Raw genomic sequence first — 27,518 nt, 5'->3', positions numbered from 1 at the left:
AGATAATGGTATTGTTTAAGTAGGAAAATGTCCTAATCTTAAAAGATGTTAAGTTGAAGATTTGGAGGATAAAGCCTCATAGTGTCTGCTATACTCTTTATAGTTATTTAAAAAAATGTGTACACGTACACACATAGGAATCCCACAAATATGGCAAAATGTAAATGGGTATTGACTACAGGTGAAGGTTATGTAAGTTTTTAGTGGCAGTCTTTCAATTTTCTGTATATTTAAAATAAAATTTTAAAAAGGAAAAAAAATAGGCAATATGGCTGTATTCAACTAATAAGATAATAGACCCCATATAGATATTATGTCACTGCCCTCAACATATTATCTATGGAATTCATTTCCACAGATAAAACTTAAGCAACATTATAAAAACTTTGTGAATTCTGTTTTATGAAGAGAATTGGCTTCTATTTAAAAAGCAAAAGAAAACACCCTGGTGAGGCATAAGAAGGGCAACTTTACCTTGGGAAGAGTTAAGATTTCCCAATATAGACTACAAAGTTCAATGTGTATCATCAAAAATCAGTTTCTTAGTGCTGGAGAGGATGTGGAGAAATGGGAACCCTCTTGCACTGTTGCTGGGAATGCAAATTGGTGCAGCCACTCTGGAAAACCGTGCGGAGGTTCCTCAAAAAATTAAAAATAGACCTACCCTATGACCCAGCAATAGCACTGCTAGGAATTTACCCAAGGGATACAGGAGTACTGATGGATAGGGGCACTTGTACCCCAATGTTTATAGCAGCACTCTCAACAATAGCCAAAGTATGGAAAGAGCCTAAATGTCCATCAACTGATGAATGGATAAAGAAATTGTGGTTTATATATACAATGGAATACTACGTGGCAATGAGAAAGAACGAAATATGTCCCTTTGTAGCCACGTGGATGGAACTGGAGAGTGTGATGTTAAGTGAAATAAGCCATACAGAGAAAGACAGATACCATATGTTTTCACTCTTTTGTGGATCTTGAGAAACTTAACAGAAACCCATGGGGGAGGGGAAGGAAAAAAAAAAAAGGTTAGAGTGGGAGAGAGCCAAAGCATAAGAGACTCTTAAAAACTGAGAACAAACTGAGGGTTGATGAGGGGTGGGAGGGCGGGGAGGGTGGGTGATGGGTATTGAAGAGGGCACCTTTTGGGATGAGCACTGGGTGTTGTACGGAAACCAATCTGACAATAAATTTCATATATTAAAAAAAAAAAAATCAGTTTCCTAGAAGCTAAGGCTTGTCAGCAAAACACCTATTAAGCTGAAGTTGTCAATGCCTCCTGGTAAGGTTACCTCATCTGGTTGAGGGAGGACAATGACTGACATGGTTCCTGTGTGAATACGCTGCATTCTTGATGACAGGCCCACCTCGGGGATTCGTTGAACTCGGTGAATCCCACCTTCATACTTCAAATGCTTATATACACTGTCACCAGAAATTCGGGCAGCTGCATGATGTAGCCCACCTAGGAACATAAAATCCAAAAATATTAACTAGTTCTACTTTGAAAGGGATTTGGATCTTAAATGCCCTTACTCCCAGGCCTGAATCCAAGTACAGAGCCAAAGATGAGAACATAAACTAGGTACAAAACTGTATCTTCCCAAGGTCAATGTATTAATATATAAAAGGAAATATACCAAAATATTATTCATGCTTATCTCTGGGGAACAGAAGAACAATATATTTTTTTATTTTACTTTTTATACTTTTGTTTCTAAACATTCTGTAATGAACAAAATTTGCTTTTATAAAAATTCTTCTAGAAAAAAAATACTGGGACATTTTCTTCAGTGAACTACCTTATGCAAGCGTAGGCCAGTGTGGTGCCTATATAAAAGAAGGCTCACTAACATAAGCATTTATGTATTTATTTTAATTTATTTACTGTTTATTTTTGAGAGACAGAGAGAGAGACACAGAACATGAGCAGGGGAGGGGCAGAGAGAGAGGGAGACACAGAATCTGAAGCAGGGGAGGGGCAGAGAGAGAGGGAGACACAGAATCTGAAGCTGGCTCCAGGCTCTGAGCCATCAGCACAGAGCCTGACGTGGGGCTTGAACTCACCAACAGTGAGATCATGACCTAAGCTGAAGTCAGATGCTTAACCGACTGAGCCATCCAGGTACACCTTTATTTTTTTTTTATTAAAAAAAAATTTTTTTTAGCATTTATTTATTTTTGAGAGACAGAGTGTGAGCAGGGGAGGGGCAGAGAGAGAGGGAGACACAGAATTTGAAGCAGGCTCCAGGCTCTGAGCAGTCAGCACAGGGTCTGATGGGGGGCTCAAACTCACGAGCCATGAGATCATGACCTGAGCCGAAGTCAGACGCTTAACTGCTTAACCGACTGAGCCACCCAGGTGCCCCTCAGGTGCTCATTTAAAAAATATATTTTTAATGTTTATTTATTTTTGCATGATGAATAATTCTATACAGGTCCTCCCAAGTTTTCAAGAATCTGTTGAAATTTAGCTCTTGCTTATTTATCTGTGGAACGTGAAGATAAACACAAAAAAATCTTCATGCCTAGGTTAGCCTTTTCTTATTGGACATATTTTTTTTTAATATTTTTATTATAAAATAATACAGACATGGGGTACTTGAGTGGCTCAGTTGGTTAAGCATCTGACTCTTGGTTTTGGCTCAGGTTATGGTCTCACAGTTTTGGGTTTGAGCCCTGCATCAGGCTACACTCTGACACTATAATGAACTAGGGTCATTTTAATCATATGAAGATACTATTTTTAAAATACCACTATAAATCCAGGATTTGAGTATATCAATCATGTTTAAATCAATTGCAACTATTATCAATGAAGCTCAAATTGTCCATCTTTGCCCAGCAGGTGCTTTTTCAAGGTAATTTCTGAGTTCTTGTAGAGTATAACAGAGTTCTTACTATGGTATAACAAAATTTCCCAGGATTATCCTGAACTTTTCCTCCCCAAAACCTGGAATCAGTGATCTCTCCAAGAAGACTTCATCCCTTTCAGAGAGAAATAATACTTCAATATTTTTAATATTTGGGCAATAGGAATGTTCACTATTACTGGGTCAGTCATTGATTCCAGGTCTTTGCGTAGACAGAGACAGGAAATACGTCGAGTTCATACCGATGTTGGGAGACAACTCTGTATCGGTTTCTTGCATTTCTGCACATCTTGCAAATAAGGCACTGCCTGTCCTCTCGTTCCAGAAAATATTTTTAAGAGTGTTTGCATAGGAAACAGCTTTGGAGGTGCATCTCCCTCCACAGCAAAGGACAAGTTTGCTTATGGCCTTGGAAGGTAAAGGTAGCGTCTCCTTGTTAGAGCAATGGGCAAGCATGCTTACTTAAAAATTTTGAGATCTCTAAGCTCAGAGTTCCTCTCATATAATGAAACCTACTGCATAGGCAGTTATCTGGCTTCGAGTTGCCTTATAGGACCTGGGGCTCATTGAACCAAAACAAAAATGGTGATATTCTGCTTACTGCTATTGCGAGCAATAACCTGTCCTCTGTCTCTGACCCACAAAACTGTGGCGTGTTAACTTGTTAGCTTGCAAGTAGGGCAAAATCTCAGACCATTGGCAGTTCTTGACAATTAATACTTCCAGGGTAAATTCAAGATGACAGCCTCTTCTCTGTTGCTCTTGTCTTCCATTCCAAGAATCGTGGTTCTTAAGGACAGGGAACATACTACAATATCTCATAATTATTCATCTATTTTATCCCATAGTACACATACAACAGTCTAGAATAACTATGCTAGTTCTGCCACAACATGATTACTAAAAACATTAAAGTTGCTCTTCCTGTTCTCCCATTTTTCAAATGATTGTATTCTATACTGTCAGATACAGTTCTAAAACACTGTATTATTTTCCTTAGTCCTCAAATAGACCTAGTTCTGCAGGTAACCACATGCATGCTCACCTCTACTCCTTATGTTGATACTTCATATTTTAGTTGTCTAAACTTTTATCTTGTAGTAGATTCCTCAGAAAGGAAACATGGGAAAAGGACTTCTTGAATCCCTGCATATTGAGAAGTTTGTATACTTATAAGTCAGTTTTGCTGCTTATAAAATCCTTAACTCAAACTTCCTTCCCCTGGGTTAACTATGCTGCCACTGCTGCTGCCATGTTCCTAAGATGTTTCCAGTGAAGACTCAGTGCTCTGACGTCAGATCTAACCACTTGGTTTCTAAAGCCAGCATGGTGGACAAAAATTGGCCATAATTTTAGATTACCCTAGAAAATGACTTAGGAAGGTAACTTATCAAAAACTGACATACCCTCTCTTTTTAAGATTTTATTTTTAAGTTATCTCTACATCTAACGTGGGGCTCAAACTCACAACCCCAAGATCAAGAGTCGCACGTTCCACTGACTGAACCAGCCAAGCGCCCCTGACACACTGTCTCTTAGTAAGTCCAACACAGCTGGTCTTCCTCCAGCGATGGAACAAATTACTGTTTATCTTCTTGAATACCAGATAAAGAAGCTGACTAGCATTTAGCAGTCAGATGATATGAGAAATGTAATTGTTTATCATTAATACTCAGTGTAGTCAGATGGTCATATTGTGAAAGATACCTAGAAACTGAGACAGAGTGAGGCCACAACAATTAAATTTTCTATCTCATACTCACTCTGTACTTTTAATATTATTCCCCTCACTCCCCCTTTACCTACTTCATGTTGAGGGCACATATTTGAATTTATATGACCTGAAAGGAGAAGGCTGCAACTTTACTGTACAGACTACTAGAGCCAATCTTAGGCTGCCTGGGTTCAAATTGAAGCTTTTCCTCTTCCTAGTGTGTGTCCACAGGCAAGTTATTTCATTTGTTCATGCTCTGGTTTCCTTACTTGTAAACGGTAATTGTAACTAGGGCTACAGTATGGAAAGCCATTCACATTGCAGACTATGTGAGTAGTGCTTCAAGGCATAAGTAAGCATATGATACAGTGCTGAATTCAACCTACCTCCAAGGGTTGTTGTGAGGAATAACTGAGATAAACACTTGTAGAGCATTTAGCAGTATTGACATTTAGCCATCAATAAGTATCAGTAGTTCAGTTACTGAGAGTGTATCATTGGCTCTCCTGGGCCAGTCTGATATCATGTGGAAGAGAATGATGATCCCTGTGAACTGGGGCGCCTGGGTGGCTCAGTCAGTTAAGCGGCCGACTTCAGCTCAGGTCACGATCTCGCAGTCCATGGGTTTGAGCCCCGTGTTGGGCTCTGTGCTGTCATGACAGCTCAGAGCCTGGAGCCTGCTTCAGATTCTGGGTCTCCCTCTCTCTCTGCCCCTCCCCTGCTTGCTCATTCTCTCTCTCTCTTTCTCTCTCTCTCTCTCTCACTCTCTCTCTCTCAAAAACAAAGATCCTGTGAACTAAATTATGATGTAGGGCAGAAATGATATACCTCTGAGGTAGGAGAGTGAGGTGCATTGCTGGCCTTGCCAGCTGAGAGAAAACTGCTTTTGGTGGTCCTAATTGGCACGTGTGGAGAAAAAAAAGTATTTGTCAGATCAACAGCTACATACCAGGTATCAGGGGCTGTGAATTTGCTCAAGCAATGAAACCACATCTGGTACAGCTGCTGTCATTAGAATCACCAGCTGGCTAAGCTTATAATAATCCAGTGTCATTCACTGGGATCTGATCTACCTTCTTTATAGGTCAAATAAACAAGCTGAAAAGGGATGAGGTAGGAATCATCAACCGTGCATCTTTTAAGTCCTTGATGGTGGCACTAATCTCTGCAATCTCTTTAGGAATGCAGCATTGCTTTTGGTTTACTATTTTCCTAGGTAGAGGCAATGCTGATGGCTCCTACTTGGCCTTTCTCATCATCTAGTCCTCACCCCACAGGTCAAGGAAAATAATATGGGATTCTGCCAGCTGCTGAGTATATCTGTTCCAGCTATGTATCCAGAACTGGGAAACCATTGCAGGATGGGTTTGGGAACCCCCCAGGCCCACTGTGAGAGGAACCTGTACTAAAACTATTCTTCACCTGCCCTCCACAAGCCTCTCTTCTAAGTGCTGGGCCACAGTGATGTTTTGGGTCTCCTGGAATCAGTGTCATTTCAGAGCCAGTGTCCAGTAGTCCCTGAAAAGTCTGGTTATTTCCTTTTCTGCAGGACACAGTTACCCTTGGAAAAGGCCACAGATCCCTTTTGGGAGAATGCTGAGAGAAGAGTGAAGAGTATAAATATTTGGCAATATACTGGGGTCTTTCCTCAAGGGGACCCAGCGTCCCCTTTATTCAAGGGGTTTGGGCCTGTAAACTGGCTCAGGTCTGAGAACTGATTGAGGAGCCATGACTTGTTTTTATGATTAAAGTTAGATTTCTGTTCACTTGACCTAACACTTTTCTGCTTATACAGATCAAGTAAGAATTTACGGGGCTTCCTATCTATTTTCCCTCTAGAGACGCCATGGTCAACTAGCCAATGCCATAGGTCTATACGCATCAGACTACTGACTGCTGCTTTGACTCTGCTGTCCATGACAGCAACTGTACCCACCTTGCCTCTGCTGCTGGGTGCTGCCACTTGCCCACTGCCACCCTGAAATCCAATTACTCCCATCGCATTTAGGTTTCCCAATTGAGCTACCAAAGTCCCCACTCTAAGGTCTGGCCGACAGAGAAGAGCAATCATAGAGCTCTTCAAGGATGCCAGGGCTCCCCTTACAAATTTATTTCTCACATCTGTGGTAAAAAGTATGTCTTCTGGACACATAAAATGAATCATCACATTACGTTAAGCGACCTTTCCCTGAATTTAACTGGCAAGCAGAGTATAGCAAAACATAATTATAAACATTAAACTGTTGGGAGGGAGGAGATAATGTATCATAGAATCCCTTTAGCTTGGAATATATTTCAATTTATCAGATACCCAGTATACAAAATAACACAGTTCAGACTTATACTACATATCCAGAGCTATTGCCCTCTACTGCTTCCACAAAAACTATCTTTAATCATTTAGTTTGGACTATTTATGGAATGACTGAGTATTATCCCTATCTGTACCTACGGTCACAAAACTACAAGACTTTAAGTCACTCGATACATGAATTTTTGCATGAAAGTGTTTCCTTTCAACCTTAGCTTTTAGGGCTGTGTGAATCTTTGGAGTTCCTCTCCATTTCAATTAAATATTAAAATATATAGAGAGAATTTAACGTACATAGTTTATAAGGTAGGTACTTTTTACCCCTCTATTTTAGCCTTCCTAGTAACATCTTTTCTTCTCCTAATTATAAATAAATCAACTTTTAAGTATTTAATAATTTTAATAAGTAGAGGTTTATTCTTGGTCTTTAATTAAAAAAATTTTTTTAACGTTTATTTAGTTTTGAGAGAAAGAGAAACAGAGCACAAGCAGGGGAGGGGCAGAGAGAGAAGAAGACACAGAATCTGAAGTAGGCTCCAGGCTCTGAGCTGTCAGCACAGAGTCCGATGCAGGGCTTGAATCCACAAACTGTGAGATCATGACCTGAGCCGAAGTCGGATGCTTAACCAGCTGAGCCACCCAGGCACCCCACTTAGTCTTTAATTTTAAAGGTATAGAGTAAAACATTTAAATTTTTCCTCCTTTAAAAAAAAAGTCCTTTTTGGAGTGCCTGAGAGGCTCAGTTGGTTAAGGGTCTGACTCTTGATTTCGGCTCAGATCACAATCTCACAGTCTGTAAGTCCACCATGGGGCTCTGCGCTTGGGATTCTCTCTCTCCCTCTCTCTCTGCCCCTCCCCTGCTTGCACGAGTGCTCTCTCAAAATAAATAACTTTAAAAAAAAAGCCTTTTTTACTTTTTAAGGTATCTCTATTTTATTTTTCCAGTAAGTCAGTCTATCTAAAAGAAAGGTTTCCCAAACATTGTCTAGGAATTGTTTAGGCTGCTCTACACTCCTGGAACAGAATCTCTTTCCCTGTTGTTATTGAGTTCATCTTTTGTTCTTGAAAACTGGATTCAAAATATACATCTGAGAGGTCATGATGACATTTACCACTATTCTCTTTTATAATGCTGTTTCTAAAAATTTTATTTTTTTAAGTAATCTCTATACCCAACGCGGGGCTTGAACCTGTAACTCTGAGATCAAGAGTAGCATGCTCCACCAACCAAGTCAGCCAGGTGCCCCATAATGCTGCTATTTCTGATTATATTCTCCTTTAAACTCTCTCCTCTCTTGCTTCCATAATATCATATTGTCCTTGGGGCGCCTGGCTGGCTCAGTCGGTAGGGCATGTGACTCTTGATCTTGGGGTCATGAGTTCAAGCCCCATGTTGGGAATAGATATTACTTTCTAAACATACTATTATGCAGTCCTCATCCTTTTTCTGCTTATCTGACTCCTCTCTTTCTTTTGCCAACTAGTTAATCTTTCTAAATGTGGCCGTTCTCTAAGGTCCGATGGCCTACATGTTCCCTCTCCATAGACTCTCCCTCATGTATTCTCTCAGTGTTAGATGTGGCTATTCAATCTTTCTCCTTGATGCTGTTCTCTCACCCAAGCTCTGGCTACACAACTTCAGCATTTAGTGCATATTTCTGAATGGGTGTTCACTATAACCAGAGATTTAATAATTCACTCTGCGTTCCATCTTGAATGAATGTTGTAGTCTTCCCAGCTAGAAAGATTAGAATCCCGGTGGCTCATCTTGTTTGTGTCAGAATAGACTATGAGGATGGGGATGTATGATTCTGGATCTGACAAACTTAAGTTTAATCCTGGGACTGCCATTACTTACCATGTGATCTTGGATTAGGTACTTACTCCCTGAGCCTGACTCCTCATCTGTAAAATGGGATTAATAATATCTATCTCACAGGGCTATGAAGATCAAACCACCTACACTGCACCCTGGACATGGGGGCAAGCACTAGGCCCTCTTTTGTCCATTCTTCCTTTGAAGATCTCCCATGTGTCTACTGCCAAGTGTAAATCTTAGTTATACCTGGATTTCTCTAATAACCTCTCTGCAGTCTGCTTAAATCTAGCTTCTTGATCCATCCTGCAAATTGCTGTCTAAATAATCTTAAAATATGTATTTATCAAGTCATATGCTTATTGATAAAATCTCCAACAGCTCTCTACTCCCCAACAATCAAGGCCTGTTCAGCTTTCAAGGCTGTTCAAACTCTACTCCCTTAAACTCATTTCCTATGACCTCCTATCACAAATGTGCTCTGGGTAAATTGGGGTCCTCATTGTCCTTCACACACACCAAGATCTTTCCTACCTCCACATTGTTGCTCTGGTAGCTCCTTCCCTCTGCTTTCAATTCCTCTTTCCTGACCACTGGCTGTATTGAAAACCTGTACCAAGCACAACTTTCTTATTCATTCATTTTCCTCCACTGTTTAACTTACTTCAATCCTTCTTCCTTTTTCCTGAGAGTTTGCAGTTTATTATTGGGTATCAACGTACAACCAAGAAGATAAAAACTTTCATATGGCTTAAAAGAATGGGGGAAAAAAAATTACTACCAGATGTTCTGATTTAACATAATTGAGTATTTAAAAGTTGAAGGACTTGTATTGTTTGCTATTGTTTACATTGTATAAGTTTTTATCTGCCCAACTAGAGTGGTATCTTAAAAATAAAGACAAATGATTAACTTTTTCTGCATTTCCATAAAAATTGAACACATAAAAAAAAGAGAATAGATGCAAAGTCAGGAAACTCACATATGGTGCTGAGGGAAGGTAGAGAAAACACTACTAAGGGCAATGAAATGAAGAGAGAAGTTGAGAGAATAAAAATGTGAGAAAAGTTTTTGAGATAATATGAAATAGGGAGAAGATTCTTTTTTTAACTTCAACATTACGATAATAAGAATATAAGGTGGATGGAATATATTCAAAAGAGAGCTTGAAGAAAGCTCAGAAAGTTAAAATCCTTTATGAAGAACGATTTCTATGGATTTGGCAGAGAAGCATAAGGCTGAACCATTGGCAGACCAGATTTTTGGAAAGACTATTTTGTTATGAATATTTAACCTTTCAGATTATAAAAATTAAAGAAGTTAAAAAAGAATCTAATACATCATTAGCCACTCAGTCTAACTGGTAATACTTTCAGGTTGTATCCCATAAATGATAAAGTTCTTAGCAGCAAAAACCTTAACACATCTTTCTTTGAATAGAGAACAATGAGTTTCAAGGCAAGGTATATCTATCCTTCCCAGAGAAGTTTTCTCTAACTCAGACATTCCTTCCTTCACTATGTCCCACTCCTGGTTAAGACCCCTATTATGGTAAAGCCGCTGAGAATGATGAGCCTGTATCACAGCATTTAGTAGATACAGATAAAATGTTTTAAAAAATGGGAGGGGCACCTGGGTGGCTCAGTTGGTTAAAAGTCCATCAGACTCTTGATTTCACCTCAGGTTATGAGCCCACGGTTTGTAGGCTCGAGCCGTGTTGGACTCTGTGCTCACGGAACGGAGCTTGCTTGAGATTCTCTCTGCCCACTTTTCGCTGCCCCTCCCCCACTTGTGCATGCGTGCACTCTCTCTCTCTTTCAAAATAAAAAAGAAAAGTTTAAATAAAAAATGGGCCCACATGGTTCTAATGGAGATCAGACGCAAAATAATTTTTAGCATCTTCTATGGACAAAATCCTCAAATATGCCTACCGTAATCAGCTGGTGTATAATTCAGAAGTTCAAATTTCCAGTTTTTATAGCTTGAATAATTCTGGTACATATCAAATATTTCCCGGGTAAACTGCTGGCAGATATCACCTAAAAAATATATATATATATACATACAAAAAATATTCAGCACAAATTTTTAAGAGAGCCATTCTTAGGTACAGGCCCCTTAGGAAATGAGTAACTGTTTCTACCGTGAAACACATTTAACGGACTTTTAAAGTTAAAGTGTGTCAAACCAAGGTAAAATTTAAGTATTTTTTTTCTTGGATCATTTACAATAAAATTATTTAACTGACCTCCAGTAGTTCTTCCAGATGTCACCTCTAAAAGAACGTCATTTTTGTCATATTTCTCCTTTGGCACTAGACTCTGGAAAAGCTGAAAAAGGGGGAAAAATCAGCATTTGTGTGTATATTTTCTATGGTATACTATTGCTTGATTTTAGATAAAAGACCTCCAAACATTAAAAAATATATAACACAATCATATAGCATCCCAACAAGGTCTAGTCATTAAATGCTGTAAGTGGACCGGACCTAAAATAAGTGATCAGTTCATGCTAACAATGGAATTACTTGTCAGGGTATTCTCCACAATGCTATCAGACAATCTTAATTTTCTACCAAGTGTAGATCAAAGTCCAGAGTGTTCCATTCAATTTTTTCAGATTTTGCCTCTTATTAGTTCTGAACAGTAGCTTCTTTCATCTAATGAATGAAGTAAAGCTTTGAAAGTCTTCACTTGCTGAAAATAAGGACTCTTTCCATATGACTATTCTCTCCTGCCACAGAGGACAGCAGGCCCCAGGTCATGCCCTGTGTTCTCAGGAGAGCTGCTCTGCTTAAAGAATGTACTGAGGTCCCCCAGGATAAGGCCCAAATAGTTTGAGCTGTGAAAAGAAAACAAGGGGCTTCCTAATAAAGAAAGTAACTAGCTTCCCTCTAAAGAAGAAAAAGGAAGCAGTTTTATTTTTTATTTATTACTAAAAGGTCTTGCAAATCAAACTAAAAGTACCTACGTGTCATGACTCTCTCTACTGCTAATTTTTGAAATCCACCGTCTCTGCTAGAAATGATAGTTTATGGGAGAGAATATCAGACCAAGAGTGACACCCTACTTCTGGTTGACTTGCTGGTTAAATCACAGAACCGATAACTCCACCTCATTCCTCTCAACAAGCCCCACTATGGATCCCAGAATAGGGAGACTGAATGCAGGAAGACGGCAAATAGGACAGAAGCAAAGACAGTATACAGACAGCCCTGTTTCTCACTGTCCTTTAAACAAATCATCCGTTGAACTACAGGAAGCTAAAGACTTGTGTGAACCAACTGTGTCTACACCCTTTGATTCATCCCATTCTATCCAGAAAGCAAATTTTCAATCCTTAATTAACACAATCACTGCGAATACCTCCCCCTTTTCTAAGGCTTAAAAACTGTTGATTCTTCCTCTTGGTGAACTAAATTTTTTTACCAACATCTGTCTCCTTGCCTGGCAAGTTAATAGCTTTGGAATATGGTTGCTCTTGGAGGAGGGGGAAAGGTGATATTTTATTCTTTGGCATCCCAATGGCTTCAATCTCATTATTCAATCTGTAGCAGATTACAGTATTAAACCCAGCTTAATCATTTATTATAAAAGAAGGCTTAATAAACTGGTGTTGGAAAGTACTTTGAGCACAATATATCCTAGCAAAACAATATTCTTTTATATTAACAAAATTGAGTAGTCTGCCACCTAAAACATACCTCACTGTATAACATATTGATTTTTTGAGCCATGGTTTGTCTCTCTTCCAATGCAAGTTCTTGTAACTGCTTTTCATCTTGTTGATTTAGACCTACAAAACAGCAACAGAAATGATAAATGTTTTTAAATACTCATAGAGAAACCCTTAAACATCTACCTAATCTCTGCCTACTAAGTTTTATTTCAGTTGTGAAGTAAAGGGATTATACAAAAGAACAGTTAGAATAGACAATATCAGTTAATAAGTACTTGTGAACTTTGTCTAAAAAAGTCAGTGTGAAAAGAAGTATGACTGGTGCCCCAAAGAGTTTATGATTTGAATGTGTACAATTAATTCTAGAAATCGATGATTGTTTAAGGAACTGGTTAATTAAATATAAACCCAAGTAAGGAGAGTTTGGGAGAAAATTGGGGTGACCACTTTTTGTCTTCAAGGTGGCAGCCATTACTCCACACACGGTGGGTAATCTAGCATGGCTAGTAGAGCCTCCATTTTTTTCAAAGTCAGAAATAAGAACTCTTCAAAGTTTGAAGTCTCTTGAAATGTTTATCCCTAGTAAACATTTTTTAAGAACACCATGCAGGTCAAACAAAACATCTTTGTAACCTCTGTTTTATGGAAACAATGGTCCTTTTCACATCATTTCAAAAGCAGAAAGTTAAATCATAGAACTCCCAACAAGAAAGCTAACAATGAGAGACAGTAGCCAAGCTTGGTGGATCTCATAACCTTTGCCTCCATTGCTAGATACCGAGACTCCATTTGTTGGTGGCAATGCTTGCAAATTGAGGTAGAAATTGTTGATTCTTAGTAAGAAAACAGAAATGAAAAAATCATAATCATAGAAGAGAGAAGGCTCTTGAAACTTCTTCCCTAGTCATGGAAGCCATTAAGGTCTGGTGGGACTCTATGCCTCTTTCATGCTTTGAACATTTAACACTTATTATGCGCCAGATACTCTGCTACTTGTTGGGAACACAAGGATGAATAAAACAGGATTCTAGGCCTCAAGTGGCTCAGCGTGGTGGGAAAGATGGACACGTACACGATTAAAACATGTGATGACAGTGCCATGGAGGCATAAAGGAGGGGGTCTAACCCAGACTTCAGTACTTGAGAAAGGCTTTCTGATAAGGTGCCAAACTAAATTCTAATTATGGATCATCTGTTGCAGAATTGTAATATCACTAATGGCCCCACAGTATGAATGGAAACCAGCATGACAATACTCCATATAGATACTTGGTCGGTCAAAAGAAAAACGTGATTTGCAGTCACATAAAATCATTTTTGTGGCCTCTAATTGTTTACTGATCTATAAAATCCAACTTAATTCAATTTCATTATATCAACAAAGGTTTGTCTATTGTATCCTATGTTTGGTGCTGCAGGAAATATAAAGATGAGTGAGACACAGGCTCTGTCCTTGAGAACAGATGGAGGGAAGGGGCAGAAGTTAATTAACTTTTTTTTTTTAACGTTTGTTTATTTTTGACAGAGGCAAAGACAGAGTACGAGCAGAGCAGGGGAGAGCAGAAAAAGAGAGACACAGAATCCAAAGTAGGCTGTCAGCACAGAGCCTGACACGGGGCTCGAATTCATGAGCTGCGAGATCATAACCTGAGCTGAAGTTGGACGCTTAACCGACTGAGCCACCCAGGGACCCCAAACCAATTAACTTTTAAGACAAAGGATCAAAATTTAAAACAGAGAAAGGTAAACTTATTTGTTTTACAGAGGGGATTGAGGCCAAAGTATGACATCCAAGCCATACGTAAAAGGGGACTGAATTTTAACAAGGTGACATTGGTGGGTAACAGTAAGTGCAAAGACAGACATGGGATGATACTAGAATATTCAGGGAACGGTGAGTTATCTATTTTTCTTGGAAAGTAGCGTATGCAATGGGAATTAACGCACTACACAGAGAGGCTGGTGTCACTCTGCAGAGGCTCTTAAATGCCAAATCAAGAAATATGTATTTATACGCAATGGGAGCTACTGAAAATGCTGAGCAGGGGAGTAATAGATTAAGGTTGCACTTGGACTGGGAAAGCCTGTAAGTGGCACAAGTTAGGAATTTATCGTAATCATTCAGGATGAGATATAATAAAGATATAAATGAGCAGAAAGAATAGAAGGGGACTATTGAAAGGTATACCACAGAGGTAGAGCCTCCTGGACTTTGAATCATTGTGCAGTGGATAAGAACAGAGGCTGTGGAGTCTCACTGATTGGGTTCAAATCCTTACTCCTCACCTGACTGGCCGAGTGACCTTTAACATCTTAAGCTCTCAGTTGCTTCATCTATAAAATGAAGATTTTACCTCAGCAGATTATTGTGAATATTCAAATGAGGTAATATTTGTAAAATACTTAGCTTAAGTGCCTGGCACATAGTAAGACAGGAAATGTAGCTTTTATTAGAGAATAGCAGAATTGCAGACCTAGAAGACATTTCAGAAGCAATCCAATCCAGTCTTAATTATACATGATACAACCAAGGCTGAAGAAGGTTATGTCAATTTAATTTACAAAGCATTTAGTCAGTTCCTATTATGTGCAAAGAACTTTCCCAAAACCAATGAATTACAAATTTGACTGGCATAATACAGAAGAGTAAAAAAAGTCCTCATTAAACAATAGGTGAGAAACTCATGGTACCACCAACAGAAGGCAGGTGAATACAAGTCTTTGGAAATCCAGAAATTTATAGGTGTAACTGTGACTGGCCTTGATGTTGCTTAATGTCTCTAACACTTAATGAAACAGGATGAAGCACAGGGGAAAATTTAGAAACTAAAAGCTTAAAGCACTATCTGGATAAATGTTGAATCCCAGGTTAGTTCATCATATTTTTCTCTCAACTTGTGTACATTTTGGAAAATTTTCATATAAGGAAAAATGTTAAGGCAACAGCAATATTAAGAAATACTAAAATTAAAAATACACATCTCACATCATATATAAAATTAATTCAAATAGATAAAATAATTAAATATAAGGCTAAAAATATAACTCTCAGAAGTAAACACGATGTACCCTTTGTGACCTTGGATTACACAAGTTTCTTAGGACACCAAAAACACAAGCAACAAGGAAAAAAAAAGATAAATCTGACATCATGAAAATTAAATATTATGGTGCTTCAATCTTTTTTTAAAAAGGGGGGAAGGGGCAACTGGCTGGCTTAGTAGAGAGAGCATGCAACTCTTGATCTTGTGGTTGTGAGTTCAAGGCCCATGTTAGATGTAGAGATTACTTAAAAATAAAATCTCAGGGGCACCTGGGTGGTTCAGCTGGTTAAGCGTCTGACTCTTGATTTTGGCTCTGGACATGATCTCACGGTTCGTGGGTTCAAGCTTCCCATCAGGCTCTGTACTGACAGAGCCTGCTTGGAATTCTCTCTCTTCCCCTCCCCCTCTCAAAATAAATAAAAAGACATTAAAAAAAATAAGATCCTAAAAAAAATTATAGTGATTCAAAAAATAACCCACAGAGATAATTTTTGCATATATCTGATAAGAAACTTGTAGCTATAATATAAAGAACTCTCACAAGTCAATAGCAAGAAAAATATTTAAAAACAGGCAAAGGATCTGAACAGTCATTTAACCAAAGATGAATTACAAATGACCAACAGGCACACGAAAAGATGCTCAACATCATTAATCAGGGAAATGCAAATCAAAGCCACAATAAGATACCATCTCCACCCATTAGGATAGCTAGAATCAAAAGGGCAGAATTTAAATGGTGAAGCCACTTTGGAAAACAGTCTTCCAACTGTTCAAAAGGTAAAATGTAGAGTTACAAGACTCAGAAATTGTAGCACCATTGTTCTTAACAACCAAAAGTGGAAACAATTCAATATCCATTAACTGATGAATGGATAGATGAAAATGTGGTATATCCATACAATGGAATACAGTTCCACAATAAAAAGTACAAATACATGCTACAACATAGATGAACCTTGAAAATATTATCCTAAATGAAATAAGCCAATCACAGAGGATATATTGCATGACTCTATAAATGCCTGAAGTGAGTAAATCTAGAAAGTAGATTAGCAGTTGCTTCTGGTTGGTAGGGAAGGGGGAATTGGGACAAGATGGCTACAGGGTGCAGAGTTTCTTTCTGGGAAGATGAAATAACACCTAGACCATATGAGCCCTTTGATGGGGTTGGAACCGTATTTTTGTGTCTCTGCTATACACGTAGGACAGTGCTCAATAAAGTCCTGCTCAATAAATTAAAATTTCTGAAAAGATTAATATTCAGTTTCCTAGACCCTAAAAACTTGGCAAACACCACAAGGAACTTGGTCTCTTAGTAGTTGATTTTTAGTAGCTGAAATACTTTAAACACCCAGGGGAGAATCCTGTCTTCGCTGAGTGTAGGTTTTTTAAAAGACTGCAATTCAATAAAGCTTTAACCTATAATCAATCATGTCCTTATACACACACGTATCTTTTACCTACTTCTACACATTGAATCTAATTCTTCAATTGCTTGCTCAGCCTCCTGAATTTCTTGGTAAATGGCTGCGAGTGGTGCCAACTCGGCATGCCTTCTATTCAAGGCTCTTCGGTCCCCTTCATTCAGAGACACTCGCTGCAAACACTGATCAAGCATACGGTGCTCCTTACTCAGGTCCTCCATATATTTCTGTAGTGCTTTATGCTTCCACAGCATCCTGGTGTCTTGATGACAATATCTCCTGGGACAATTCTTATTTAACAGATGATGGAAAATGGGATGCCTGTTTTGTCTAAAAACCCACAGTCTTGTATCAAAATGTCTCTGTGTAAACTGATGAGACTGGGGGTGGATGTGGCACTGGTGGTAACCATTACGAGATGAAAGTCTAAAAAGCCAAGCACACAGGTGACGATTCATCTCAGCATCTGAAATATAATAAACACAATCTGAAAAAAAATCAACTCTGCAAATACAAAAGCTGGAAGAAGTCTCAAGAAATCTTGCTCAGTTCACAGCCGCAGCCAGCTCCAAACACTGTCCTGAAATTCAATAATCCATAAAAAGAAAATAATTCTCCAAACATATGAGTATAACATATTAAAATAAATGAATATAGCACTGTTTCCTATTCATCCAATGTATATAATTAGCTAAGGCAAATGAGTAGGAGCATAACTGATAAATATATTAATAAACTGGATTAAATCAGCTATTTTCTAGAAAGTATTTGGAATCTAGAATTGACTATGTGAACAAACACTTGAAAGGTATGAAATAATCATACAAGCTTTAGGTAGTTCACATATTCATAGATTCCTGAAGTTTGAAGAAGATATTAACTGTTTTCTTGTCTAACTCATTAATTCTAGGTATCCAGATGTCCAAGGAAGTCAACTGGCTTAATCATGATTATTCACTCAGCCAGACAGGCAGAGCTAATACTAGACTGCAGTTTGCTTGTTCAAAGCTCAGTGCTTTCCATTCTCAACTCTGCAATCAGGTGCTTCCCTTTTAGCTGAGACCCTAAAGGAAGAAAACTTCAAATATTACACTAAGAAAGTAGGTCTGGTAAAAAGGGACAGTGGTGATATCTGCATTAAATGAAAAAAGCAGAATGCAAAACAATATAATCTCAATTAGGTTTTTAAATTTTTCTATGACATATGGTATACATGTAAAAAAGGTAAACAGAGTATTTTTTTGGGAGGGGGACCTAAAAAAGAAATAGAGCAAAATGTTAACAAGATGATCTCTAGTTGTGGGCTTGTGGATACCTTTTGCTTGCCTTCTAGCTTTTCTACCTTTCGGTGTTTTAAATTTTTCTATATGCATAGCATGTATTACTTCCACAATCAGGAAAAAACAGTTACTTAAAAAAATTACAAGTTAGGTGAAATTGTTTTACCTGATTTACCTATTACTGATTTACCTATTCTTCCCTCTAATAGATGTAATCAGAAGCTAACAAAAGCACAAAGTAGTTTTATTAAGAAAGGGGAAAGATAAAGATAAAAACACTTTGCCCCTAAAATTCGAGGTTCAAAGCTGAAGTAAGGGTCAAAATTTTATCAGAATCAATCTTTATTGTCTCTGGTGTTCCTGCTATGCTAGGAGGTACATTCATATATTAACTCATTTGATCACTGTAAGTCTGCTAAGTTGAATATCATAATCTCCTAGGAAATAAAATATTCAGAATGATCTCCAAAATCTACAGATTTTGTAGGATTCTACTAACAAACTTTAACATACTGAATCACATTTGGAAAAAGACTGTAGAAGGGTGCACCAATACCCAACAGCCATAAATGTGACAGTCCTTCAGCAGGTTTCCAATGTCTTTACATGCAGTCTCAAGCACATCGGAGAAGAGTGTCCAATTGAAAACAAGGACAAATCAAAAGGATGACAAATTTTTGTAAGAACATTTCTAGCTAAAATTTCCATCCTAGGAACAGTAGTAAATAACTCTTAAGGTCATGAACCTCAATGTTTAGAGGGGAAAAAAACAAAACAAAACCCAAGACGTTTTACTCGCTAGTGTTACCTATACCTGGGAACGGCAAGTCTTCTCCGTCACCCACCACAGGAGCAGGATTTAGTAGGTACTCTAAGGACAATTCTCAAGAGTCGGCAGGTCAGAAGTGATACTAAGCCTGCGCCAGAGCAGCACACGTAAACCAGATTCTGTAATTCAGGATACGGAGTGATCCCAAAGAGGCAACATGAAAGAAAAATGGGGATAGAAAAAAGACCTTTAAAAGATCTAAAATAGAAAAAAAAAAAAAAGTGAGTACCTAAGAAATATAAGAAAGTACGACAGCTTTCCTTACTGTAGCCGTAACTCTCCGTGACCTGCTACTTTTCAGCCCGACACACACGGGATTACTTTCACTTCCGTTATCACTCCTTCCGGGTGGACGCTTGCTCTCAGCCTCTGCGGAGTCGTCGTGGGCGTGCGTGTTAACAGCTAACGGGGGAAACGCAAGGGAAAAATGACAAATCGGGAAAGAAAAAAAAAAATGATAAGGCAAAAATGAATATCCCAGGAGATGACCACCCGCGCAGTACTTATCCGGAACCTGAGCCCAGGGCGTGGGTTGCGATGGGGTAAGGAGGGTGGGCGGTGGTGAAATGTAGAATGAACTACAACTTCCGGAGCTCCCACCCGGGAATCCTGGGAGTTGTAGTTTATGCCCAGGCTGCCTTTGATGGACCTTTGGTTTCATAGTTACAGGCAAATAACATGGGAGAGATTCTCTACCATTCTGATTAGGAGATCAACAATTACAATATAGTAATTTGAAATTAAAAGAATTTCCTTATATGTGGAGCACTAAAGCAGTGTTGTTTTTTTTTGAGGACTCCCTTTTCATCACCCCCAAATTTGGGGATTCTGCATGGTTTTTTCATTTTTATTTCTTTTTTTTTTTCCTGTGGGATTCTGCATGTTTTTAACAAAATATTTTTTAATGTTTATTATTATTATTATTATTATTTTATTTATTTATTTATTTATTTTTGAGAGGGAGAGAGATACAGCGTGAGCAGGGAAGGGGCAGAGAGAGAGGGAGACACAGAATCTAAAGCAGTCTCCAGGCTCTGGGCTGTCAGCACAGAGCCTGACACGGGCCTGAACTAATGGACCGTGAGATCATGACCTGAGCTGAAGTCAGACACTTAACCAACTGATCCACCCAGGCGCCCCAGGATTTTGCATGTTAATAGTTGTACTTTAAACTTCCACTGCTTGAGAAAATACCTAGTAACTAAAGGAGGATATAAATTTATATTTTTAAAAATCATAACAGGATCTTAAAGATAGAAGACTACATATATCCACAAATTAATGACTTTATAGATGTTGCATGCACATACAGAATTTAGGGGCTCAAACTAGGTTCATAGCTTGTAAACTACCGATTAAATAAACCAACTAATAGACAATTCCAGGAGAATGCAAACATATTGCCTTACTTTGGATATTCCAGTGGCGATCACATTTACAAGTTACATGACAGCTGTGTCTCAATATCACTTTCTGAAAAGCCAAGGTAAACATCAACCCATATAACCAAATTCATAGGATATTTTCTTAGGTTACAACCACATATAAAAAGGACAATTAACCCTAAATGTAAATATCTAACATTACCTAGTTAAAGGTATCTACTTCTATCTAGTATATATTAAATTATATACTAAATGGTTTAAGCCTATTAGTTTAATCCATACTACAACAACCCTAAAATATCCATTTTGTGGAAGAGGAAAAAACTAAGGCATAGAGAGCTTAAGTAACTTGTCCAAGGTAAAAGAACTGATGAGTAATAGAACTGAGATTCAGTCAAGGCAGTCTGTCTTTTTTTTTTCTTTTTTTTTTTAATTTTTTTTAACGTTTTATTTATTTTTGAGACAGGGAGAGACAGAACATGAACAGGGGAGGGTCAGAGAGAGGGAGACACAGAATCTGAAACAGGCTCCAGGCTCTGAGCTGTCAGCCCAGAGCCTGACGCGGGGCTCAAACTCACGGACTGTGAGATCATGACCTGAGCCGAAGTCGGCCGCTTAACCGACTGAGCCACCCAGGTGCCCCAAGGCAGTCTGTCTTAATGATCTGTGGTTCCTAAGCTCTGATACTCTCCTTCCCTCAAAAAAAGAAAGAAAAAGGAAAACAATCGTTCATTCAATAATGAGTACCAGTTATGTCTACTCACTGTGTTCTGGATATGAAAATTTAACAATGACTAGAAAAGACAAAACTTTGCCTATATGGAGTTTATTTTCCAGTAGGGAACAAATTCCAAAGGATCCACATAAATCATTCTCCTAAATTATCCAATGAAATCCTTTAATTCTTTATTTTGATTTGTGTATGCAGACATAATAATTTAAGTATTATAGTATATAAAGATTTATTCTCTTTAAAAAATAAGTCTTACTGCTATGGACCTAATTGTGTCCCCTGCGTTCCCAAATCTAATATGTTGAAGCTACCCTCCAATATGACTGCACTGGAAATCGGGCCTTTAAGGCTAAGTGAGCCATAAAGGTGAAAGCCTGATGTAGTAGCATTTGTGCCCTTGTAAGAAGCTTGCGAGTGCAAGCTGTCTCTTCTTTTTCTGTCCCTCTTTCTCTAAGAAAAAGAGGCCTCAGAATGAAACCTACCCTGCTGGCACCTTGATCTTGGACTTCCCAGCCTCCCAAAGTGTGAAGGTTTTTCTGTTGTTTAAGTCACTCAGGCTGTGGTATTTTGTTATGGCAGCCCAAGTGGACTAAGACATTTACATATGTAAAAATTTATTGAGATATAGTACATGAAACTTTACGTACTTTATGTATTTTATTTCTCAATTAAAAAAAAAATCCCTAAAGACGTTTATCCTTGGTGTTATAAATACTGCTTCCTCCTCCATGTTTTTTTTTAAAAGAATATAATGTGGTATATCTACATTTATTAATACATAATAATGTCCACAATAAATCATTAAATGAAAATGACATTGCTAAAAAAACGCTCAGCCAAAAAAAGGGGGGCGGGGAAGGTGTGAGGGGGACAAAAAAACAACTCAGCAAACTATTCCATTTGAACAACACATGTGATGCATATATATTTAAAAGTCCAGTGGAGGGGTACCTGGGTGGCTTAGTTGGTTAAGCATCCAGCTTCAACTCAGGTCATGATCTCATGGTTTGTGAGTTTGAACCCCACGTTGGGCTTGTTGCTGACAATGAGGAGCCTGCTTGGGATTCGGTCTTTGTCCTTCTCTTGCTGCCCCTCCCCCACTCACACTTTCTGTCTCTCTCAAAACAAATTAATAAACTTTAAAAATAAAATAAAAGTCCAGTGGAATTATAGGTAATTCTTATTTTCTTTATAGTATTCTGGATTTCCTGAAGTTTTTTAATAAGCATTATTATAAATAAGACAGCTACAAAAGAGGAAAAGAGTACATTCTTTAGTGTTTGATTGAAAAAGCCTTATGGGAGTTATTATTATTGAATCATTTTATAAAGCTAACTTCTACTTCCAAAGAGCCTGACATATTACAGGAAACATTTTTCTGGAAATAGTAATAAAAAGTTGATTCAGTGAAAATAATAGCATTTGATTAAATTAGCAACAAGAGCTATTATGTCTGAAATATTTCTCACTATAAAGTTGATCTCATAAAAATTTCTTTTAAGAATATATGTGTAATGGGCACTGACAATTTGGTATGCCTTTAAAAACTAAATGACCTATGTCCCTTTCCTCTGTCTTGGAGCAAGCTCAAACACCAAAATATTTGCGGCGATTTTTCAGATCCATTTACATACAGCAAACTTAGCCCAATTTCCAAAGGGTAGAGAATGGGGATTTTCACTTAGCTTCTTCTCAGAGACCTCCAGATAGTTTTATTATTTAAAAAAAATTTTTTAATGTTTAGTTATATTTGAGAGAGACAGAGAGGGAGAGAGAGCGCTAGTAGGGGAGGGGCAGCACAGAGCCTGATGCAGGGTTCCAACTCACCAGTTGTGAGATCATGACCTGAGCCAGTAGGACACAACCAACTGTGCCACCCAGGTGCCTCAACTTCCAGATTGTTTTAAAGATTCTGGGGACACTCTTGTTTCTGCAGTACTAAGAGAAGGTTGATTTATGTCCTTCTACAGAGATTCCACATCAAAAAGCATCCACTTAGGGCTTTTTCCCTGAGAGAAGCAGAGCACCAGGGTTTCCTCAGCTCTGGATATTCTTTGGGGAGTCAAACCAGGGTGGGTGTAGAGATTGTTCCAGGCTAAGTTGAAACCTTTGGGCCCATCTGGGAAATGTTCCAAGGTACTGAAAGCAACATAAAATCCCAGGACGCAAGCCATAAAACACTATGGGTCACAGCCCACTGTGAAATGCATGTTGGCTCTCTGGTTCAGTTTAGGGTCTTTACCACATCCTGAGGCATTCCACAATGTGAAGATTGGCAGCCATTTGGTATTTTAACCAGCTATATTTTATTCTAGAAAAGTGAAACTAGGAATTACTTAACAATTTTTTTTTAAATTTTTTTTAACTTTTTTTTTTTTTTTTTTTTTTTTTTTTTTTAATTTTTGAGACAGGGAGAGACAGAGCATGAACAGGGGAGGGTCAGAGAGAGGGAGACACAGACACAGAATCTGAAACAGGTTCCAGGCTCCGAGCTGTCAGCACAGAGCCCGACGCGGGGCTCAAACTCACAGACCACGAGATCATGACCTGAGCCAAAGTCGGCCGCTCAACCGACTGAGCCACCCAGGCACCCCATCAATTTAATACAGAATTCAAGCCCTCACTTACATGGAAAAGAAACAGCAAAACAAAGGTTATTCTACCTGTATTCTTGTAAAGTATTTTCCCTGAAAGAAGCAGAATACGAAGATGAAAAGGCAGCGTTTCTTATTTTCATATATTCATACTGGTGCTCAAATTTTTCTTAACTTTGATTTAAAAAAAAAAAAAAAAAGCTAGGAAACGCGCCACCTGCTGGCATTATTGAAACTGGATCTCTCCTTATTTGCAGAGTCAGAGATGTCTTAAGAAGTCAACCTACTCTCTTCCTTTTCCTATTAAAAAGAAAAGGAAAGGAAAGGAAAGGAAAGGAAAGAAAAAAAGAAAAGGAAAGAAAAAAGAAAAGAAAGAAAAAAGAAAAGAAAAGAAAAAAGAAAAGAAAAAGCATAGGCAGGACAAAGAAGCGATCTTGGGAACTCATTTTTATTCTATCCTAAACTGGTATTAGCCTAGGTTGAAGTCAGCTTTGATAAGCTCTCCTAAGACTCCTTGGTAATTTCATCTCTTCCATATATCATCCTGAATTTCAGGCTAAATGTTTTTCTTAAATCATTTACTTCAGTTTTGAATCATATATTTTCATATAGTTGTTTCAGTAAATTTTATTCTTTTTTTCTCTTAACAGTGGTATTTAAATACCCTTTATAAGCATTAAAGTCTTTTCTGTCTTAGATCCAAAGTAGTCTACGTGGAGGAAATCTATAGTGTGTGTATGTGTAGATATTTATCTTTCCATTTCTTCCCTTTGTATTACAACAATTTTCAAATAGTTCAAAATTAGGGAGAACAATATAATGAACCTCTATGCACCGGTCCCAAATTCTCAAGTTATCAATGCAGTGTTAACCTGCCCTCCTCCCTAGCCTTGCTCCCCATATCCTCACAGAATTACTTTGAAGCAAATACAAAACATCTGTAAATATGTTAGTAGGTAGTTCCAGAAAATAAAGCCTTTTTATTTAAAAAAAAATTTTTTTTAAACATTTATTTATTTTTGAGACAGAGAGAGACAGAGCATGAACGGGGGAGGGTTCAGAGAGAGAGGGAGACACAGAATCTGAAAAAGGCTCCAGGCTCTGAGCGGTCAGCACAGAGCCTGACGTGGGGCTCGAACTCACGGACCGCGAGATCATGACCTGAGCCGAAGTCGGATGCTCAACCAACTGAGCCACCCAGGCGCCCCAATAAAGCCTTTTTAAAAATATAATTACCTCCTCAAATTAAAAATAGCTTCCTGGGGTGCCTGAGCAGAAGCCAAGAGTTGGACGCCCAGCCGACTGAGCCACTCAGGAGCCCCAAATTTATTTTTAAAAACTTCAGTTCTCATTTGTATAAGTAGGATAATTGTTTGATAACAGTAATTTAAAAAATGATAACAGTAATTAAGAAGAGAAGGAAGAATAAGGAGAGAGCAGTAAAGTCTCCAAAGAAGGTAGAAACGTATTCTCTTCTAAGCACAGATGGAGAAACTAATTCTGGCATAGGCCAGAAGGCACTGTTTTGGCTGAGAAGGGAAGAAAGAAGAAAACAATGGGTACAGATGGGTGCTCAACAACTGTGGGCTGAATGAGTGAATAGACAAGGAGATAATGGTGTGAGTTAGATGCACTGGTGAGTTAGATGCAGTTGAAGAAGAGGTGTATGGAGGATAGAAGAGTGAGTGAGCCCAGATCCCCTGCATCTTGAAGAGTGAATGGCACTTAAAAAGGAGTCAACAAATATTTGTTTGAATTTGTTGAAAGAACAATAGGAGATTGTCATCAGAATGTGGGGTAACCCCAGGAGAATCTGATTGGAGTCACTATCGTCAGAAATTACAGATGTATATAGAACAACCCTCTGAGAGCAATAGCTCTTGGCTTCATGCTGAAGGCAGGATGCTGGAGCTTTGATGCAATGGCAAAAAGACTTCTCTCAATGTTACACTAACAGGCTATTAATCCCACAAGCTGGCATCTCATTTCTAATAAAAGGTACATCATGCCTACTGTAGGAAGTTTCCTTGGAGTTGAAAGAATATTGGCAAATCTCTTGTATTTTAAAAATAATGAGGGGGCGCCTTGGTGGTTCAGTTGATTAAGTGTCCAACTCTTGATTTTGGCTTAGGTCATGATCTCTCGGTTCATGGGATCAAGTCCTATGTCAGACTCTGTGCTGATAGCTCAGAATTTGCTTGGGATTCTCCCTCCCCCTCTTTCTGCCCCTCCCCTGCTCACAATCTCTCTCTCTCTCTCAAAATAAATAAGCATTAAAAAAAATAAATGTAATTAGAAAAATAAGATAGTAGATTCCTGGAATTTCTGATTTGAGAGGAAGGGCCAGTGTTGCTGATTAAAAATTTGGTCAAAACTCTCTAGGTTTTGAAAAGTGTATAATGACATGTATCTACCATTATGGTATCATACAGAATAATTTCACCACCCTAAACATCCTCTGTGCTCTATTTATCCCTCCCTCCTCCAACCTCTGGCAATCATGGATCTTTTTACTGTCTCCATACTTTTGTCTTTTCTGGAATGTCATATGGTTGGACTCATGTGGCCTTTTCAGATTGGCTTCTTGTACTTAGTAATATGCATTTAAGATTCTTCCATGTCTTTTTGTGGCTTGATAGTTCTTTTTTTTTTTTTTTTTTAAGTGCAGAGTAGTACTCCATTGTCTGGATGGACCACAGTTTGTCCAAGGCTAGGGTTTTGAATCACTCACATGGATATTGGAGTCATAGTAGATGGATATTATGAGTGAAGTTGAAAGGACATCTATTGTCACTTGGCAAATGACCAGATGGAGGATAGTGACCAAGATGAAAAGAAGAGAGTGACAGAGCTGATGGGTATAGACTCAAAATTGATTTCCTTTTCCTTAAATGAAGGTGAAGTCTTATGATTTGGAGGAGGCAGGGGGATGGGAAAAAATGCTGATTCTCCCCCCACGAACTCCTATGGTACATGCAGAGAGGAAGATGAAAAATGAGAGGCAAAGTCCTTGGTGAAGGGTTGGGTAGCAGTTAAAAGGAGGAGGAAGAGAGTACTCAGTAAAGGGGTTGAGGATGAAGCCCAGTGGGAAGGTATGGCATAGAGAACAGTGCTACGAGGGTAAGTCTGTTGAAGTGAGATGCCTGGAGGGGTGTAAATCTGACTGGTTTTGAGTGAACTCTTGTGTAATAATGTTTCTGTGCTTATCCAGAGACTTTATTTGAAAAAAAATTTTTTTTAATGTTTATTTATTTTTGAGAGACAGAGCACAAGCCAGGGAGGGGCAGAGAGAGAGAGGAAAACAGAATCCGAAGCAGGCTCTAGGCCCTGAGCTGTCAGTACAGAGCCCAACATGGGGCTCAAACTCACAGACCGTGAGATCATGACCTGAGCTGAAGTCGGATGCTTAACCGACTAAGCCACCTAGGTACCCCAAACCCAGACACTTTAAATGATGCCAATTCTAGACCCCACCTACTGTTTGTGGGGCCATCAGCAATGGTTTTTACCTAGGGTTCCAAATTGAATTTTGGTGATGAGCGTTTTTTGTTTGTTTTTGTGCCTTATATCTAAATTTAACTTCAAGAATGGGGGGCATGTTTAAACCTGGGTTAGGATGAATGGTCTTGAAGTACTGGTTCCCAAATTGGTTATACATTATGATCATCTAGGAGGATTTAAGAAAAAAACCTATTCTCCACCCCACCCCAACTGAATCTCCACCCAACCCCAACTGAATCCGCCTATGGAGGTAGGATTTGAGCATCAGTTTTATTTTGTTTTTTATTTTATTTTATTTTATTTTATTTTATTTTATTTTATTTTATT

At 38.4% G+C, this 27,518-nt stretch overlaps 1 protein-coding gene across 6 annotated transcripts in view; it reads right to left on the bottom strand.

Moving 5' to 3' along the window:
• MTRF1 (mitochondrial translation release factor 1) overlaps positions 1-27,518 on the bottom strand; it is a 63,732-nt gene that overhangs the window by 30,455 nt on the left and 5,759 nt on the right. For 2 of the 6 annotated variants that reach the window (XM_049647011.1, XM_049647010.1), the window contains exons 2-7: positions 19,244-19,380; positions 16,910-17,335; positions 12,424-12,515; positions 10,969-11,050; positions 10,652-10,759; positions 1,299-1,471 (exon numbers count right to left, since the gene is read on the bottom strand). In XM_049647011.1, the coding sequence (XP_049502968.1) occupies positions 1,299-1,471; positions 10,652-10,759; positions 10,969-11,050; positions 12,424-12,515; positions 16,910-17,327 (873 nt within the window). In that variant the 5' untranslated portion in view covers positions 17,328-17,335; positions 19,244-19,380. Of the gene's footprint in view, positions 1-1,298; positions 1,472-10,651; positions 10,760-10,968; positions 11,051-12,423; positions 12,516-16,909; positions 17,336-18,963; positions 19,182-19,207; positions 19,381-27,518 lie in introns of those variants that run through there. The other 4 variants (XM_049647012.1, XM_049647013.1, XM_049647014.1 and 1 more) reach the window with 4 other exon arrangements.

The sequence above is a fragment of the Panthera uncia genome (genome assembly GCF_023721935.1).
Source record: "Panthera uncia isolate 11264 chromosome A1 unlocalized genomic scaffold, Puncia_PCG_1.0 HiC_scaffold_16, whole genome shotgun sequence".
Classification (NCBI taxonomy): Eukaryota; Metazoa; Chordata; class Mammalia; order Carnivora; family Felidae; genus Panthera; species Panthera uncia.
Note: the sequence above shows the minus strand (reverse complement) of the source record. Positions and strands in the feature narration are given on the sequence as shown.